Raw genomic sequence first — 19,820 nt, 5'->3', positions numbered from 1 at the left:
TTTATTTTGTCATTTATTTCTAATTTTTATCCATTATGATCTGATAGAGTACAAGGTAGTATCTCTATCTTCTTGTATTTGCTAACAGTAGCTTTGTGGCATAAAACATGGTCTATTTTAGAGAAGGATCCATGTGCTGCTGAGAAGAAAGTGTATTCGTTCGTTGTTGGATGGTATATTCTATATAAGTCGGTTAAGTCTAAATTGTTGATTGTGTTATTGAGATCTTAGTTTCCTTATTCAATTTTTGTTTGGACAATCTATCCAGCGGTGAGAGAGGTGTGTTAAAATTGCCTAGTATTATTGTGTTGTGGTCTTTTTGATTTCTGGAATTGAGAAGGATTTATTTGACGTACATGGATGAGCCAATGTTCCGGGCATAGATATTTATGATTGTTATGTCTTGCTGATTTATGCTTCCCTTAAGCAGTATGTAATGTCCTTCTTTATCCCTTCTGACTAGTTTTGGCTTGAAGTCCACATTCTCTGAAATGAGGATGGATACTCCAGCTTTTTTGCTGAGTCCATGTGCATGGTATGTTTTTCCCCATCCTTTCACCTTCAGTCTATGGGTATCTCTTTCTATGAGATGAGTCTCTTGCAGGCAGCATATTGTTGGATTTTTCTTTTTAATCCAATCTGCCAGTCTATGTCTTTTGATTGATGAGTTCAGGCCATTAACATTCAGGGTTATTATTGTAATATGATTTGTATTCCCAATCATTTGACTCATTTTTGTTTTTTGACATGATTTGGTTTCTCCTTTATTTGGCTATTCCTTTAGGCTAGTTCCTCCTGTTGCTGATTTGCATCGTTGTTTTTCATCTCTTCCTCATGGAATATTTTGCTGAGAATGTTCTGCATGCTGGCTTTCTTTTTGTAAATTCCTTTAGCTTTTGTTTATCATGGAAGGATCTTATTTCATCATCAAATCTGAAAGTAAGTTTTGCTGGGTATAAGATTCTTGGTTGGCATCATTTTCTTTCAGTGTTTGGTAATGTTGTTCCAGGCCCTTCTAGCTTTTAGGGTCTGGATTGAAAAATCTGCTGATAGTCTTATTGTTTTCCCCTTGAATGTAATTTGATTCTTTTCTCTCGCGGCCTTGAAAATTCTGTCTTTATTTTGTGTTTTAGGTATTTTCATAATAATGGTGCCTTGGTGTGGGTCTGTTGTAATTTTGTATATTTGGAGTCCTATAAGCCTCTTGTACTTGGTTTTCCATTTCATTCTTCCGATTTGGGAAATTTTCTGATATTATTTCATTGAATAGATTGTTCATTCCTTTGGTTTATTTCTCTAAGCCTTCCTCAATCCCTTTTCATGACATCCCATAATTCTTGTAGATTCTGTTCATGATATCTTTTTTTTTGTTGTTCATGATTTCTTACCAACTTTACTGTTTGGTCAACTTTGTTTTCAAGATTAAATATTTTGTCTTCAATATCTGAGGTTCTGTCTTCCAGGTGTTCTGTCCTATTGGTTATTCTTTGTAAGGAGTTTTTAACTTGGTTTATTGTTTCCTTCATTTCAAGGATTTCTGTTTGTTTTTTTTTCAGTATCTCTAACTCTTTATTGAAATCATCTCTTGCTTCCCGTATTTGCTCTTTTAACTGTCGATTGGTGCGATCATTTAATGCCTGCATTTGCTCTTTCATCTCCTCCTTCAATGCCTGCATTTGCTCTTTCATCTCCTCGTTTGCTTCCCTGATTGTTTTAATTATGTACATTCTGAACTCCCTTTCTGACATTTCTTCTGCTGTGCTGTCATTGATTTTTTTTTTTTTTTTTTTTTTCCAGTGCTGGGCATTGAACCCAGGGCCTTGTCCTTACAAGGTGAGCACTCTACCAACTGAGCCATCTCCCCAGCTGTTATCAGGTTTTATTGATATAGTATCTAGGTTTTTTTGGGACATTTTCTTCCCTTGTTTTCTCATATTGATGTCAGTGGGACTCTGTGATATTGCAGTTTTCCTCTATTGCCTTATAGTGTCCCTGTAAATTTCCAGTGTATCACCTCCCAGCCTTCAGTAGCCTGAAGTCTTGGAGTAACTTGATAATGCAGTGCTTCTGAAGAAAGCTGCCCCTAGCCCGCTACTGGTTCCATGATTTGGAGCTGGCTCTGTGTGGAAAGGCTCTCACTGGGGGGCCTGCTCGAGAAGCTGGCCGTGTGGGATGAGCCCACCGCCGGAGTGCACACAGTTGCCTGGAGAAGACTTTAGCTGCCCTGCCCTACTCTAATAAGCCCTCCAAATCCAGGCCTGCTGCCCGGTCGAGCTTCACTGGGTGGGGGAGACTCACTTCGTGGCTCTATTTTAGTTTGAGGCTCTCAATGCCTCCCCTTCTTGAATCCTGGGTTCTGGAGCGACTGGAGATGCAGTCACCCTCTAGTCCGCCATCTTGTATCGCCCCATGGAAAAAGCCTGAGGCCGGAGGGGGAGGGCCACCTGGAGAGGCCTCTGGCTGCCCTGCCCTGGTCCCAAATGCTGCTTGCAGTTCAGAGGTCTCCGCTGGCTGGGGGACTTGTGGCTGGCTCTGTGTAGAAAGGCTCTTACTGGGCAGTCTGCTCCATGAAGCTAGCCTAGAAAGGCGCTTCCCGCCGGAGGTAGCCGGGCTGCTTGGGGAAGTCCCTGGCTGCCCTGTCCTGGTCTCTGAAGCAACCTACAGGCCGGAGCTCACCATGCGCTGGCTCAGGGCTTGGTGCTGGTTCTGTGCAGAAAAGCTCTCACTGGGGGGCCTGCTCGGAGAAGCTGGAGAATCTGTCCCTGTGGGAGTAGCCCACTGCAGGAATGCGCAGGGCTGCCTGGGGGAGACTCTAGCTGCCCTGCCCTACTCTAATAAGCCACCCGAATCCAGGCCTGCCACCCGGGCGAGCTTCACCGAGTGGGGGAGACTCACCCCGTGGGTCTATTTTAGTCCGAGTCTCTCAATGCCTCCCCTTCTTGAATCCTGGGTTCTGGAGTGACTGGACATGCAGTCACCCTCTAGTCTGCCATCTTGGATCGTCCCCCAACTTTTTCATTGTAGTGAAATTTTCCCTAAGATTTTTAAAAAGTCTAGGTTTTGCCAAAAGTTAACCAAAATAAAAAAACAATGAAAATTTCAGAAATCTCTATGAACAAAACATTAATAAATGTTTTGGGTAGACAGAAGTCCATACTGACAACATAGAAAGTTATTGAAAGCTGAGAAACTGTAGTTTTGTTTTCTGAAAACTTATTAACCATTTAAAGTGCTTTTCAAGGTGGGTTATTCTTAACTGCAAAATGATATTGATCAAAGGTGTGGTGTTTCTGTTTCATAAACTGCTTTTCCCCCAGTAATATATTTCTTTTCTTAGTGTTAATTGACAACAGAAGGCACAAATTATCGATAATGTAGTATGTCACATAGACATTTTTTTTTTTTTTTCTTCTGGTACTGGGGATTGAATCAAGGGGCTCAGTCGCTCAGACTAGCTTCAAACTTTGATCTTCCTGCCTCAGCCTTCTGAGTAACTGGGATTACAGGCATGCTCTACCACACCCAGTTTGAGAAGTTATTTATTGTTAACTCCTAGTATTTGAAAATTTATAACATTCAATTAATGTGTGTTGTGCGTTGTCCTAATACCATCAGTGCTCTAGTTTCATTGGGCTAATCAAATTAGATAAATTATTACAAATGTGATGAAATCTGTTAAGGATGTTGGAAAACTATCCACAAGGACTCTGCTTTCAATTTTAATTCAGATTTGCTGTTTGAGCATGCTTGAAACCTAATTTTAAAGCCCTGTCTGTACTTAAATCGGCTTGCTTAGAGTAAGCTAGCCTTTTCATTTTCTCTTGGAAAATCTATATGGGACCCACCTGATAATTTAGTTATGCTTTTGAAAGAAGTATCTATATAAGAATAAAAATGTAAAAAAAAATCAAGATAATAGTAGGTGTTTAACAACAGAAAAGAAAAATTGAATCTTCACAGATCGTCAGAAAACAGTGAAATTTTGGAAAACTGTGTCTTAAAACCTTTAAATTCATTCATTTTTTATTGCTCTGTGGCTTATGTGTTTATTTCAAATAGTTCCATTCTTCTCTCCTACTTAATTTATAAAACTTTTTGAGTATCTTCTCAATCATGCCTGAAACATAAAACATTCAATAAGTATTTATTGAATGAGAGAAGGAATGAATGATTCTGTAAGGTTTGAAAAACTGAATTCCTTTGGTAGTAAAATTTTAAGAATATCTTTTAAAGTTTAAACATTAGGGGCTGGTGTTGTAGCTCAGTGGTAGAGTGCTTGCCCAGTATGTGTGAGGCACTGGGTCTGATTCTCAGTACCACATAGAAATAAATAAAGGTTCATTGACAACTAAAAAATAAATAAAAAAAAATTAAACATGAGATTGTTTTGTAGATGAGGAACACATTTAATACAATCAACCAGCATTTTTTGTGCCATGGATACTTCTGGAGTTCGCAGTTTATCTTTAGTGCCCCATCCTGCCTCTATTAGATTTCCCAAGATGAACTAATTTTAGTAGATATTATTAAACCCAACCTCCAGTTGTGCTGGCTGAGAGAGAAGCCTGACTTTTGGGGAAGTGCATGTACATGGATCCACGCACTGACACACTTATGTGTTTAGTGGTATGTTAATTATCAGTTCATTTGATGATTACTGATTAATAGGTTAGACCATTGACCTTTTGTGGAAGATGGTCATCAGACATTCAAATTAGATTGTGAAAACTGGGTAACAACTGATAGCACATTTTTAAAAGGCTATTTGATGAATGGCGAGGGAAAATAATGTTTGCCTGTTTATCCAGATAAGGAATTTATTACCTAAAGATAGGTCACTTCAGAACTGCTTCTTGAAGTATGGTATGACCAATCTTATCTCCGCTTCTTTTCCTGGTTATCTGTATTCTTGTCAGTAAGACATAATACAGAGAGGCATAAGTAGACTGAGGCATTAGTTGTTTGTTTTCTCTGTGGAAAGAAATATGTTTTTTGAAGTTTCTGATTTACTGAGGAGATGTTCTAAAGTTTAGATTTTGATTTTTTTCCCTTAATGTTATATATCTTTTGAAAAAAACAAAACAAAACAATGACTTACTGATTGTAAAGATTTAATAAACACTTGTGAAATGATTAAAACAACCCCAAACAGTGATAGCAGACTCAGTATTTCATATTCCTAATGGACAGTGATTCTGTAATTACTGAATTATTTTGAATTTAGAAAACAACTAATTATATTGCTGTGTTTTTCTTCTTTTGTATTTGTGCAAAGATCTAAAAGATAGTAAATTTCTGCAAATTCATCAAAATGAATCTCATTTTAGTCTTGTAAGGATGCACACATTTTATTATTATAATTGTGACACCAAATATATCTGATACTTTTTGATTTACAAAACAATTTGCATATGTATAAAATGTTTCATAATCAATTTACATTCATTTTATTTCATCATTTCCAAAATCATGATTAGTATATAACCTATCCACTGAGGAACTTAGAGATTCTGTAATATGCCTGAAGTAAATTCTGAAGACACACCCATGTATTGTCACTTCACTTTCTCCTTTATCTCATTTGGATGCTCAAATATAAGTAAGTTTTAATGAAAAAGAAAAAGATACTCTTGAAAATTAAGAGTTCCAGTCTTCATGCTTCTCATGTACATACCTATTTGGTAATGTGTTTGTTATACATCAAAGTATAAGATTTTGACTCTCACTTGTGGGGTTTTCATACTCTAATTAGAGAAACAAAATAAATGTACACAAGACAGGGACAATACAAGATAGTATGTGTAAAATGAGTGATTAAAACTATAAGTCCTGCTAGGAATCCTGGTGCTTGCTTGTAATTTTGCTTAGGCAGGAGGATCACCAGTTTGAGGCCAGACCGTCAGCAACTTAGCTCTATTTCAAAATAAAAAGGACTTGGGATATAGCTTATTTGTAGAGCACCCCCATGTGCAATTCCTAGTACCACAAAAATAAATAATAAGTAACTAAATAAATAAATAAGTGTAAATCCTAAAGAAAAGAGGGATATTTCTGATTGTTAACTACTAGAGATGACTAAAATGAATCGGGCTATGCTGGACAACCACTTAAACATGGAAGAGTAAAAGAGTGGAGGGCATTCAAAACAGGGAAGATAAGGAATAATAATGAAAATGTAGGAGCCCTGGAGCCCTTAGAATAGTTATAGAAGATTTCAGGGAGGTGGTATCACAAAAGCAAGTAAGGGTCACAGTGTGAAGGGATTTGAACACAGAGCTAGGATCATAGGACTTCATGTTATAGGCAGTAAGGAACCACTGATTTTTGTTGTTTGGTCATCACATTTACAAATAGAACACATTTTAAGGCTTTAAGGCACCCAAAGATCAGAGCCTGCTTTGTTGTATAATTTAGTCTAAGAGCTTCATTGTCAATGCCATGAATAACATGCTTTAGGACACTGATAGAAATCTATATGGGTGTATATATGGGGGGGGGCAGGTAGAGATATGTGTAATGTGGGAGGGAAGGAGAGGTGGCAATCTCTGTTAGGGTACTGTAGACTCTTAGTGTGTGTCAAGCTACACATAATATAAAGAGAAAAATTCCATAAATATGATAGAATGGGAGCCTGATAAAACAAATTAGAAAGCTGGAAAATAATTTTGAAAAATATGAAGATTTAAGAGTTTGTTGTTGGTCAGATACTGAAGTTTACCAGGTGGCTTAACTCATTGGATTTATCCAAATTCCCGGCAGTTTAGCCAACGGTGTCATTTCATTTCAACATTCAGAATACCCAGGGAAGCCAGCACTCTTCTCATGTCTGATCTGCTGCTGCCAACATCCTGCAGTTCTTCTGTCAGATGAGAAGAAGTGTGGCTTTTTGTGGAGCCACCTTTCACAATAGAAGGGCTTGTGTAAAGATTCCCCATTTTCTAGATGCAGTGAACCTAATGAGAAATTGAACTTCATCCGGTAACTATGCCAATCAGCATTTTAACTAGGGTAGGTTAATTGGCAATAGTTTTTCTTTTTTCTTTTGTTTTCTTAAAAAAAAAAAAAATCCTGGAAATAGTGAAAGGCACATTGTCATGACAAAGAAACTAATGATAATATTGGAAACTCAGAATTCTGGTAGTGGCAGAATACCTCCCCGGTCAATACCAATTCAAACTCTGCCTAGATTTTATTTAACATCTCTGTCTACTTTTCTCCCCACTTCTTCCTTACTGTTCATACTTATCTTGTCTCATTTCTTTCACCCTTCTCTCCTGAACCCCACTTCATTCTGTCCATACTTTTCCTTATTATTCTTAAACATCCCAATTCTATTCAAGTTATTTCTCATTTCTGAAACAAGTATGTATAATAAAAAGTATGAATTGGTGCTTTTTCTTTAAAATGTGATATATGAATTGAAAGTGAAAACTTGAATTGTTATACTTTAAAAATAACTCGGGCCCCTGTATTCAGCCATATTGGTTTCAGGACCACCATAAATTTCTCTCTGATTGGTTGAAGCCATGGATGCAGAATCCAGGTGTACAGAGGGCCAACTGTATGTTGAGTGATGAATGGTACAGACATTTTGGTAGGTCCCCATCTTTGACTTCTTGTCAATATAATTCTGTCCCCTCTATGGTTTCACAAGAGTGTTGGTTGGAGACTCACAGCCATTGTTCAAGGGATCCAATGTGAGAATTGAAATGTAGCATCCAGCATCAAGATCAAAGGGAATGAGAGGATCAAACATTATCATAGCTAGAGAAGAGAGGCAAGATGGGTTGAAATTTAGGTTCCATGTGTTGGAGTAGTTCCTCTTTTTTCCTGGTTTCTGGCATTGCTGGGTAGAGAGGGAAGAATAGGAAAAAGTATTTTGCCCTGTATTAAGGGCTAGATGGGTATTTTAAGGGAATAAAGTAAGAGAATATTTAATCTATTACAATACAATTGGCTACTACATGTGCCTGAAAAACTGAAGGGAACACTGTTTCCCATGGTGCAAACACAAACCAAAAAAGATATATTCTGTTTAAACAGTAACTAAGCTTATACAGCTGCCTCTTCTCCTCTTGCCAATTTTATAGAAAGGCTCCACTGTAATTGTCAAGAGAAATGAATCATAATGTTGTGGTGAACTGGCCAGAAATACTTGGTCATACACAAGTTCAGCTTCTTTGTGTTAAATAATGATAGTCACCAAAATGTTTAGAGTGTGAGAAGATTAGACACTTCACAATTTTGCTTTAATAATAATAATAATAATATATTCTCAAATTAAATTTTGTCACACATAAAACTATTGACTACTAAGTAAAAATAATAAGTAATTATTAAAAATATTTACTAGTAAGTAAGCACAAAATAATTTCTGCCTCAAAAGCTTGAAGAAATTCCAAGCTTTGAGGTGTCCCTCATGTAAGAAGTTTCCCTTTTGGAACATACAATATTTCCTGGAATAGGAATGATAGTCCATATTCTCATTATGCAGTTATATTGTCTAACAGTTCACAGCCAAACACAGAACCACTTCAAAATGTAACATAAGAAATCATCTCTAAAAATAAATGGAATTTTAGTCCTCATTCATAAAATGGTGAGAAGTATTTCTAGAGTATTTTAGCCAATATGTGTATCTTGAGTATCTCTGATTTCACTCATGAAAACCCACAGTAACATTCATTACTAATTTTTATGCCTTGATTTTAATAGGCACACATTTTTTCATGTATTATACCAAGCAGTAAATCATTGGTTATTGATTGAAGTGTGACTAACAAAATACCTATAATACCCTCAGGAATATGAATTTTTTATCCTGTCAAATTTCTGGTCTGTGCCTTCCTGATTAGAGTTAGCAACAACTGGGTTATAGCTCACCCTAACTAATGCACATTAGTCACATTGTATTTTAAAGTGAATTTCAGGCATTATAACAAATGGTGTGGCCATTTCACACATAAAATATCCATTTTGGTTGCCAATTAGTAAGGCATCATTTGAAATTTTGAAACAAATGAAATTTTTGGAGGATATTTTTTAAAAGGCTTACTTTACATTTTATTTAAAACTTAGTATCTGTCTTCCTAGATTGAGGAATGACATTAGTGGTAATCTTTCTACATTTTGCAAGCCTATGTATAATTGCAATATTCTCTACTTCCAACTGTTTTTGTAGGTTTTTTTTTTTCCTATAGACCATATAGTTGTATTATAATTACTCATTTCACAGCTTAATAAAATTTGGGAACTCATTTAGCTTGAATGTGTCAAAACATTCCTTTTCTAAAATATATCCTCTACTCTCAATACAATATTTAGGGGTTAACAAATTAATATACACCATATCTACAGGAACCCATGTGTCCTAAAAACTAGCTTTGGAAAGTAAAATATGCTTTGGTGGATATTCAGTTAATATTTTATCAAATAATATTTTACCCTTGAGGAAAATATATTTTTTAATTGTCAAAGTTATGTTAAGAACAGGGCTGGGGTTGTAGCTCAGTTATAGAGTGCTTGTCTGACGTGTGTGAGGCACTGAGTTTGATTCTTGGCGCCACATATAAATAAATAAATAAATAAGTAAAATAAAGGTCCAGTGACAACTAAAAAATTATTTTAAAAAAAAGTTATGTTAAGAACAAAGGCTGTAATCCCAGGAGCTTAGGAGGCTGAGGCAGGAGGATCAAGAGTTCAAAGCCAGCCTCAGAAAAAGTGAGGCACCAAGCAACTCAGTAAGATCCTATCTCTAAATGTAAAACAAAACAGGGCTGGGGATGTATCTCAGTGGTCAATCCCTGGTATGCCCCTCCCACAAAAAATAAGAACAAAGTCTATGTTTTTTGGACTAGTCACTTAATGTCTCTGAAACCTAGATTTCTCATAAGTAAAATAAAGGTAGTATTAGTAAATGCTTCAAAAAGTTGTGTAAAGGATTAATAATATAACACATGCAAAACCCATAGATAAATGTCCAGTATATAATTTCTCAAAAATAGTAGTTATTACTAAGATAACAAAAAATGGAATCAAGGAAAGAATTTCAAGAGATTGGCCAACAGTGTGCAATCTCAGAGTGTGTGTGTGTATACAGTGTGTGATCTCAGAGATTAAGTGAAGTGTGAACTCTGTAGAGTGAGAAGCAATATGCAGGCTGTTCTGCTAGAATATTATATATATATGTACATGTGTGTGTGTTTGTGTGTGTGTATACACAGAAAAGTGCTTTTTGCAGAAGAACACTTTCTGCAAAATTACACACTAAAAGTAATTATGAGAAAATGTGCTTTACTATTGGTAAACATAGCAATGTTGTCAATATAATCTGAACATTAGGTTATCCTTTTGGTTCATACAATTTTTTTTCCAACATGGTAATATTTAAAAGTGATCAGGGACAAGCTTTCCTTTTAAATAAAGGGAGAGTCTTAGCAACGTAAAAACATTTCCATTCCATTGGGCTGGAACTATAGCTCAGGGGCAGAGTGCTTGCCTAGCACGTGGGAGGCACTAGGTTTGATCCTTAGCACCACATAAAAATAAATGAATAAAATAAAGGCACACTGTCCATCTCCAACTACAAAAAAATGGAATTTATGGGGGAAATATTAAAGTTTGGGCACAAAGTTCAAAATTATGCAGCTTTGTTATTGTTGTTAGACCTCCCATTACAAGTCTAATAAAAATCCTAGTTCTAATAAATCTAATAAATCTCCAGCAAAAATTACATGCAGCATCGTAGTCAGCAGACCCTTTGCATCACTCTTTCTCTCAAAGGAGAAGATGTGTTTTTGCATGCATTTGATTCTAATAGTTTCATCAAAGTTAAAAATCCAAGATTCAGGGAGAAATGTTCTCACAACTATTTCAGCTCTGATCACCATTTCCACAGAGAAGCATACTTTTGAAAAGTGTGCAGTTCTTCTCTCTTTCACTTTACTAAACCAGTCCTTATTTGTGCTAAAGGAATTGACTTATACAGAATTTTCAGCTTTCTACCTCCTCCCATTCAAATGTTACGCTGCTGAGACTCTCCCTTTATTTAAAAGGAAAGCTTGTCCCTGATCACTTTTAAATATTACCATGTTGGAAAAAAAACTGTATGAACCAAAAGGATAACTTAATGTTCAGATTATATTAACATCATTGCTATGTTTACCAATAGTAAAGCACATTTTCTCATTTATAGAAGCATGCATCATAGCAGAATATAATGTGTATTGCATGAATGAATGAAAATTCTAAACTCCTCTTAAGCTTTTTGGGATTAAGTTGTTAACAGAGAATAAGGGAACATAAACCAAACATGTTTCTATTGTTGCTTCTGTTTCACATGTACCAAACACTCTGAGGAGTAATTTAATAGCTTAGCCATATTAGATACACCTTTTAATATTTTCTTACAACTTTCTTGTTCTTATTTCCATATTTGGCTTACAAGTCTATGAAATTATCCGAGTTACTAACAGAAGTTCCTGAACTTGCTGATAATTACTGTTTAATATCACGTCAGTTTATATCAATTAGTTTAGCAGTTTGGAATTTTTGCCCTCCACCCCCAATGTCTTTTGCAGTTGACTTCAGAACCTCTACCCAGTTCCAACATCAAAGGATTAAACTGTGCTAATAATGTGTTCGAAAGTTTTCACTATGATGGGCAAAGACTATTCTGATCAAATTATTCCAAATGTACAATATATCTAATGTTTTATGTTGGTAAAAGTCTCTACACAACATTTTAACTGACTCACTTCACTAAATCTGCATGAAGTTTTGAGAGAATAGGTTTGAAAAAATAGTTTTTCTGTCTGTTAGTTGTGCCACCTTATTTCAATGCTAAAGCAGTAAGTTGATATTTTGCTTATGAATTATATGCATAATTTTCTTGGTTTACATTCTTATTTAGCCCCTTTAAGTAAAGATGACTCCATTATTTCAAGTCCTGATGTCACTGATATTGCACCAAGTAGAAAGAGGAGGCAGCGAATGCAAAAGAATCTTGGGACTGAACCTAAAATGACTCCTCAGGAGCATCCACTTCAAGAGAAGGAAAAGTAAGTCATTTTATTCTTTGCCAAATGGTGAAATGAGATTTTTAAAAATCTGTTATAAAATCTAAAAAACATTTTTATTTCTGAATTTACTTATTTTTAAGAAGAAAAATTATGATTTTGGAAGTTATGGAATATTTGAATCAGTATATTTTCTTCGGTATTTGGTTAATTCCTAATTAATATTTAAAGCAGACATGCAAGAAATATAAGCAAATATTTTCTTGAGCTTTTTACACATTAATTAGAAATAGCATACTAAAAATATTAGAATCCATCTTGTGTTTAGTAAAGTGTTTCAATCTAATTTACTGCTTAAAGGAGACCCATACGTGTATTCAAATTAACCACTTGATTATGCTTGCTATTTTTTTCAAGTAAGATACCTTTTTTTAATCATCTTTTTATTTCTATTAAATTTTCACATTATATATTTTTACTGTTTTTCACTCTTTAGTTCAGTCTACCTTCCATCAACCTATATTCTAATTTAGTTGTAATGAGTTGAAAAGTTAGAATAATTAACATTTCATTATAGCAAAACAATGAATATTTATAGTAACATTATCAGTTGAATACAAAGTGAATGTGCAGATAACGTGGCTCTGTGTGTGTGTATATACATATACGTGTGTACATACATACGTATACATGCATACACATATACACACATATATACATATAAATATACACATATATACACATACACACATATATGTAAATGTACACATATATGTACACATATATATACATGTTTGTATATATAGGCTATCCAAATTTTTTTATTTTTCTCTAAATTTTCATTAATTTAACATATAGTTATTACATAATGACCATGGCAGATGATATTATTATAATCTAATAATTTTTAAAGTGTAGAATTAGGATCCATGAAGTTTATGAGGCCCTTTGTGAGATTCCACAAAATCTTCCCTTTTTCAACTCCATATCTATGTGCTGCTAGATTTTCTTCATATCCTTCAGTAAAATAACATACCACAGCTGATTGAATGCAGAAGTTAATGAAAATCCAACTGTTTTCAATCATGCTAGTCATGCAAAAGCATAAAACAATACTATAATAAGATTTTTTGTTTGTAAACTGTATTGTTTCATAAAGAATGTTATTAATGTTATCCAATGATGCATGTTTTATGTTGTTGAATGAATTAATGAATATTTCTAGTTTTAATTTTGAATATGGCAGAAATATAATTCACTTAAATAAAAATGTGGACCCCAAACACTTGAAGCTCTCAAGTATTTTTACAAGTGTGAAGATATCCTAAGAGTAAAATGCCGGGGCTGAGGATGTGGCTCAGTGGTAGAGTGCTTGCCTAACATCAGTCAGACTCTGGGTTCAGTCCCCAACCCCACCAAAACCACAAAAACATACACACACAAAAAAAATTCCATGTCATCTGAGAGCAAAATATTTCAGAATTCTGTATTGACAGTGAGAATGTAAGGCTAAGGTACATCGCATGCCTTAGGAAAGTGAAAACTGACAAGAGGAAGTTTGAATTTTTTAGCATAAAAGTAATGTATATGTAAGATTATTTTGTCTGTTTTTCATTAGGTTTTTATTCTGTCTACAATTGGCCTGATCTACTTGTACTTAAAAATATCACCTGAAAATAAACTGGGTCTATTATGTATAACTTCTTTATGTGTAGACAAAATATATGCAGAAGTCCAGTGTGCACTGAAATCTTGCTGGTTTGTGTTTATCATCTAAATTTAAAACCTCAGCTCTTAACCGCTTGAGAGAGTTCATTGAATTCAAGGCATAATACAATCTATTTCCAAGGTGCAAACATTAGAATAGTCAAACTGTTCCTATATAAGATTATGGGGGAAAAAACTACCCAATTTGAAATATTTAAAAAATTCTGCCCTTTATTAGGCAATCAGTAAATGATGAGTCTTGAGTATTAGTTATATAGCAGACTTAATGGAATGCTGAGGATTCAGGAGAATGAAAAACAGACACAGCCTGTGTCCTCATGCAACTTTTGATCTAATTTTTTTGTCTGGTAAAAATTACAGAGTGTGAGGGAAGAAAGAAATATATTAGTTTCATGTTGGAGAGCTGCATCTTAGGACTTTTCACTTTATGTGTGAATTAAATGAAAAATTTTGAGATTACTGACATTTTCAAAGTACACTACAAGCATGGTAAGAGAATGAAAGAAATTTAATTCTGAATCGTGACAAAATATTTTTAGCTTTTAAATAAAGGCAATGTTTTCTCCACAAACATCCTTATGATTAAGGATTATTCTTTTCCATTTTTAAATGATCATCTTAATGTTTATTTTGTGTACTTTCACTATTTTAAAAGGTGAGATAAACTGTATCAGCTTTTGTGAATTACCTGATAAATATATCATTGTAGGACCTATTTGCAAGACTGCCCCTAAGTAAAAATGACAAACATGTACTAGATGCCAGGGAGAATTTTGAATATTAAAAGAAATTTAGTTTAACCTGTATCAATCAGATATTGAATGACAATATCCTGCTTCATAATTCCTCTTCCTTTGCTCAAGTGAAACAAAAATTTACGTTATTTTTCGTATTGTGTATCATATATCTAGAATTTCTAAGTACATAAGACTGAAATTTTATGGCTCTTAAATTGAACTAGCTCTTGTTTCCCAATTCATTTTACCAGAAAAAAAAAGAAGAAACTTTAACAAAACAAAAGCATACCATTAGTTCTAAAAAAAAAAAAAAAAAAAAAAAAAAAATACACACCTTAAAATATAACATTCTGAAACACGGATGATTAGCCTTTATTTTATGTTTTTAAAACTACTCCTAATTATCTTGCATTCGTAAGCACTTTTTTTTCTCTGAAAACGTCTCATCAACAATTTATATATAATTTAGGTGAATATAGTCTAGTTATAGCTTCCCAAGCAAATGCAGATGTGATTGAGTAAAAAGACATTGACCCACACCACTAAACTTCACAGTTCCCTCTTTCTGCTTCCTCAATAGGGCTTATAATATTTTGAAAGACAAAAATGTACACATACAATGTTGTGATTACAAAAGCAAAGTGACAGACATATATTAACTATAAGGTTCCATATTGGAATCATTGAAATTGTTCCATATTTTTAAATATACTATTATATATTTTAAGGAATTTAGGGCATTTTATTTGAACCTGAAAAGAACTCTTATTCCTTGTTAATGAAGTCGCTGGGAGTTAACTGATACAGCAAGGCCATATAGAAAGTCACAGTATATAACTTACACATCTTATTAGATTTGTGTTCATTGTTAAAAAGTATAGTAAACTTTTCCTTCTGAAAGAAACTGGTTCCTTCTAAGTTAATAAAATGATATTATAAAGTAGTAGTTATAAATTAGTAGCATGTGATAAAAAGTATGTTATTTCTCCTGAGAGAAGTTAATCTGTCAATAAACTGAAAATATCTGTGCAGAACTATGTATAGCAAATATAAAAATTGTAGTAAAATTGTTTGTACCATTAAAAACACTAAATAGTGAAATATACAAAGTAGTTGTCATAAGAAAATATACCTGAAATATACTATGAAATATTTAACCATATTTTGTAAGATCCTGTTGAATTACGTCATATTTAAGATGCAAAAGTGAAGCCAAGCCCTCTATATGTGTTTTTGGTAATAAGTATATCTAAAATTTAGACAATGAAGTTTAAATGAAAGAATGAAGTGACATTCGGATGTTCCAGTTCTGTCAAGTTTCTTCATTTCAATACAGTGTTAGCTCTTTTCTACATATTTGCATGACAAAAAGACAGCAGACTTTCCCTCCAAACAGATGTAAAGTACTAAGCAACAGGAAGGTGACCTTTCAGAGTATCTGGACTTTAAAACACATTTAATGAGTGGATAACAAAATAATTAGGGAGCAACTAAAAATTGTTCATAGAGGAAATCAGTGCATTATTTATACTCTATAAATAAAATTGAAAGCTACAATGCAAATAATTTTGCAACAGATTGTCAAACACCATTTGAAACTCTGACTTATAAAGCCCAATTCCATCCTTATGTGAAAATAATTATTCTTCAACCACATAAGAAAACATTAGCAAAAATTATTTAGCTAAAATTGCATTTATAATCGTTTTCAAAACAGTATTCCTATGGATTTTAGAAGGTCTTAAAAATGCCACTTCTTATGTCTCAACAATATTTTATAATCCAAGATAGATGTAATTTTCTAAATTTCTAAATTTATTCTGGAAAATAATTATAACATATTAAGTGGAATCTATTCAATATGGAAATATTGACTCTGTCAAAAACTGTCTTATACATAGAGACTGTTAAGTTGTCAAAGGTCACAAAACCAGAGAGTGATTTTAAATAAGTAATTCAGTGGTTCAGTGAATTGACATACTCTAGGGTTCATAAAAAGAGAGTAAGAAACTCTCTTTCACCTGGATGAGTTATTTCAAACTTGTCAAATTTAACCATAAAACCAGTTTAGTTATTATTATTGTGTTACTATTGTTTTTATCTTGTGAAATTAAGCTTATTGTTTGGTATTAACCAGTCACTACACTTAGTGAAACTCTAATTGCATGATGTTCCTCTTTAGTTTACTATAGTACAGAAGGTATCACCTGCTTATAAAGCTTAGTAGAAATATATGAAACATCTACTCAAATGTGTTAGAATACTCAGTAAAAGGAACTCAAGTGACCTTTATCATAGGTTTTTGAAATTCTGAACACTCAGAAGCATTTGTATGAACATAGATATGCTACCAGTCATGTTTCTTGTGTTCAGTCATTTTTAACTAGAAGATTAACTGAGAATGAATGCAGTACACAATTTTGCTTACTTCTCTACTTCTCTTAGTGTTGAAGAAAGATTGCATAGAAAGTTTTGATTTGATAGTTCATGTCACCATTATATCTCACTGATTTCACTCTTTGTTTTCCTTACCAATGACAGGCAGAATTTCAAACATTTTTCTCAGTCCGTTACATTGTTATTTCCTCTGCATCTCCTATGATTGTCTCAGCAGTGTGCATTCATTATAGGATTACCACATGATTTCAGATTGATTGAGGAAGCACAGTAGGCACTGTTGGTTGAAATAAAAGAATTCAGACTCACTTCCCTCACATCACTGAGCAAAGTATTCATCATTCCTGATCTCAGATAGCTTAGTCTATGTGAGAAGAGACAAACATTAATTAGATCATTGCATAAATATATAATTGTAAACTTTTAAAGGAGTTCAGGACTTAGAGGAAACATTTCCAAGAGGATATTATTTGAAGAACCATCACATCATTTGATCCTTAATCTAAAGGATAAAGAGAAGCAAAATAGTGGAGTAGGGAGTAGAGTGCAGTATTCAAGTAGAGGAAGCAGCCTGTGAACACTTGCTCAGGTGGAATGTGTGAGTGTGATGAGGATAGAGAGCAGAATTGAGAGTATGAGATGAGACCAAGCACTGCACCCCACCAGATCAAGGAGTTGTGTGGCCTACATTAAGAATCCATCCTTTCCTCCTGAATGAAGAAGAATTTCTGTTTCTCAGATTGCAGAGGAATTTTCTTCTGCTTTTTCTACCTTTTGATACTATTTTTTACTCTTAAGAGTTATGAAATTATCAGAATGAGTAAAAAGTTTTGATATTTTGGCCATTATTAATCCTCTTAGATCTATAATTTTAAAATCATCTAATGTTATTATACTTAGTTTTGTTCTTTTAACTGTATTTCAAACTACTCACTATACAATTTTTGGTTCCCATAATAAAACTTTTATTCTTTTGAAACACAGGAAGATAGAAAATTGAAAACATACTGAAATTTACATCAAGTGCCCATTGGGATAATAGCTTAAATGAGCATGTGTAGGCAGTCCTGAGATGCAGAATTGTATTGCCATTTTGCCTTTTTCTCCTAAAGAGAAATGCTTTTTTTCAGGAACACTTTTAGGTTGTTGATGATTTCCTGTTCTTACTTAATACTCTGAAATCCATAAATTTGGTATATATTGATAAACATTCATTTAAAAAATTTAGTGTGACTAATCCACACAATATGATTATGCTCAAGGAACACTCATCCTGTTCTGTCAACTAGCGTCAACACTAAGAGTTATTATTCAACATAACCATATGCTCTGCATTCCTTACTATTTACTATCTTGCCCCACTTGAAACTCTGATTTGTAGAATTGTTCAGTATGTTTTTTTTAGTCCTGTATATTAAAATGAAACCACTAACAAGACTACAAAAATTGTGAAATTGTTTTCGTATCTATATACTTCAATAATATTAGGTAAAATCCTGAGTATAAACAAGAACATTATAAAATTACTTTCTGTGGAATTGTAATAGCATACTATGTATCTAAATGAAATCATGCTATATTTGGCGCCCAACTTAAAATTTTAATGAAGGCATGCTTAATCATATACCATATAGCCAAAAAAGTGTTTTTCATCCATCACCATGATTTAGTTTTATATGTGATGAATATCTTCTGAAAACAGAGTTCAAACATGTTTTTCAAAAGAATCTTTCAAATATTATTCAAATTTTTCACAGTAATTTCATTTAAATTTTTTTAAAAATTAAGGCCTTTTATTATTTCTTTAAACATCCTGTAAAAGCTAATATAAATAAATCCAACTCTGTTCACACCAGTAAATGATAGTCTATTAATTACAATCTCTTGATATGCTCCAGTGTCACTTGTGGCCAATCTTAGCTGGATTTTTCTAAGAAATTGTTTAATCTATTCATTATCTTCTTATGTCCCAAATTGAGTCAATTTCCAATATTACTGAAATTAGAAGACAGGTAGTGAAACCAAAGCAAATCTAAGAAAATGCTAGAATTAAATATTTTAACTGATGTCTTAATGCTTGCCAATTTAAACTGTTTCAACATTTTTCCCCTTTTCCCCTCTTGGAAATTCTGCTTTGCCTTCTTCTAGGCATTCTGTTTGTCATTTATGCATGTTATCTATCTCAAAAGCAAACTAAACTTAAGATATATTGGGATTACCATCTGACAAAGGCGTGGTTAACTTTCCACAGAGATTTATAAATGAGAACTTTTGTCTCAGAATCACAGCTTCAGACCCCAGGAGACATGGCCAAGAAGAGAACCAAATCCAGATTCAACCAAACCAGGATTACTCTGAAGACTAAGATGGGAAATCAAACACAGCAATATGCCATAAACACCCAGTTATCAAAACTGGACTATAAAGTCCTCACATGACCAGCAGAGCTAAATAGATAGATATGAAAAAGTAACTCCAGCTATGAGATTTGGATAGATATAAAGAGGAATGTCAGGAGATTTATTGAAATTAGGTGATAATGAGTTCAGGATTTATTCATTTTGATACCATTAGCAGACTTCATTCTGTTACTGTACAAAGAATAAGGACCCGAGAAAGCATAACATATTCAAATAAATTTGGAAATTGCTTCATACTATAGCTCCCATAGTCATTTATGCTTAAAATTTACAGATTTATATATTAAAGGCTCCGAGAAACTGCACAGTAAATCATTTATTTGAATTTGTTTAATTTTTAAAATGCGTTTAAGCATGGTGTTCTCATGCAGTCCTCTTCGGTTCCCACCACCACCATCACCATACACACATGTGTACACAAAGGCTTGTAGCATCCCAAATGACAGTGTTCTTCAGGCTACTAATTCAGTATATGGACTCTCAAAATTCCTGAATATCAATGAATTTGGCGGGGGTGGGGG

General features: G+C 33.8%; 1 protein-coding gene across 3 annotated transcripts in view; it reads left to right on the top strand.

The window, feature by feature from the left end:
* Positions 1 to 19,820, top strand: part of XRCC4 (X-ray repair cross complementing 4) — a 275,312-nt gene that overhangs the window by 165,547 nt on the left and 89,945 nt on the right. For all 3 annotated transcript variants that reach the window (XM_079145568.1, XM_079145570.1, XM_079145569.1), the window contains one exon: positions 11,912 to 12,059. In XM_079145568.1, coding sequence (XP_079001694.1) covers positions 11,912 to 12,059 — 148 coding nt within the window. The remainder of the gene's footprint in view (positions 1 to 11,911; positions 12,060 to 19,820) is intronic.

Source organism: Sciurus vulgaris (assembly GCF_902686455.1).
Source record: "Sciurus vulgaris genome assembly, chromosome: 6".
Lineage (NCBI taxonomy): Eukaryota > Metazoa > Chordata > Mammalia > Rodentia > Sciuridae > Sciurus > Sciurus vulgaris.
The sequence above is the reverse complement of the archived record's forward strand: the minus strand, read 5'-3'. Positions and strand labels throughout refer to the sequence as shown.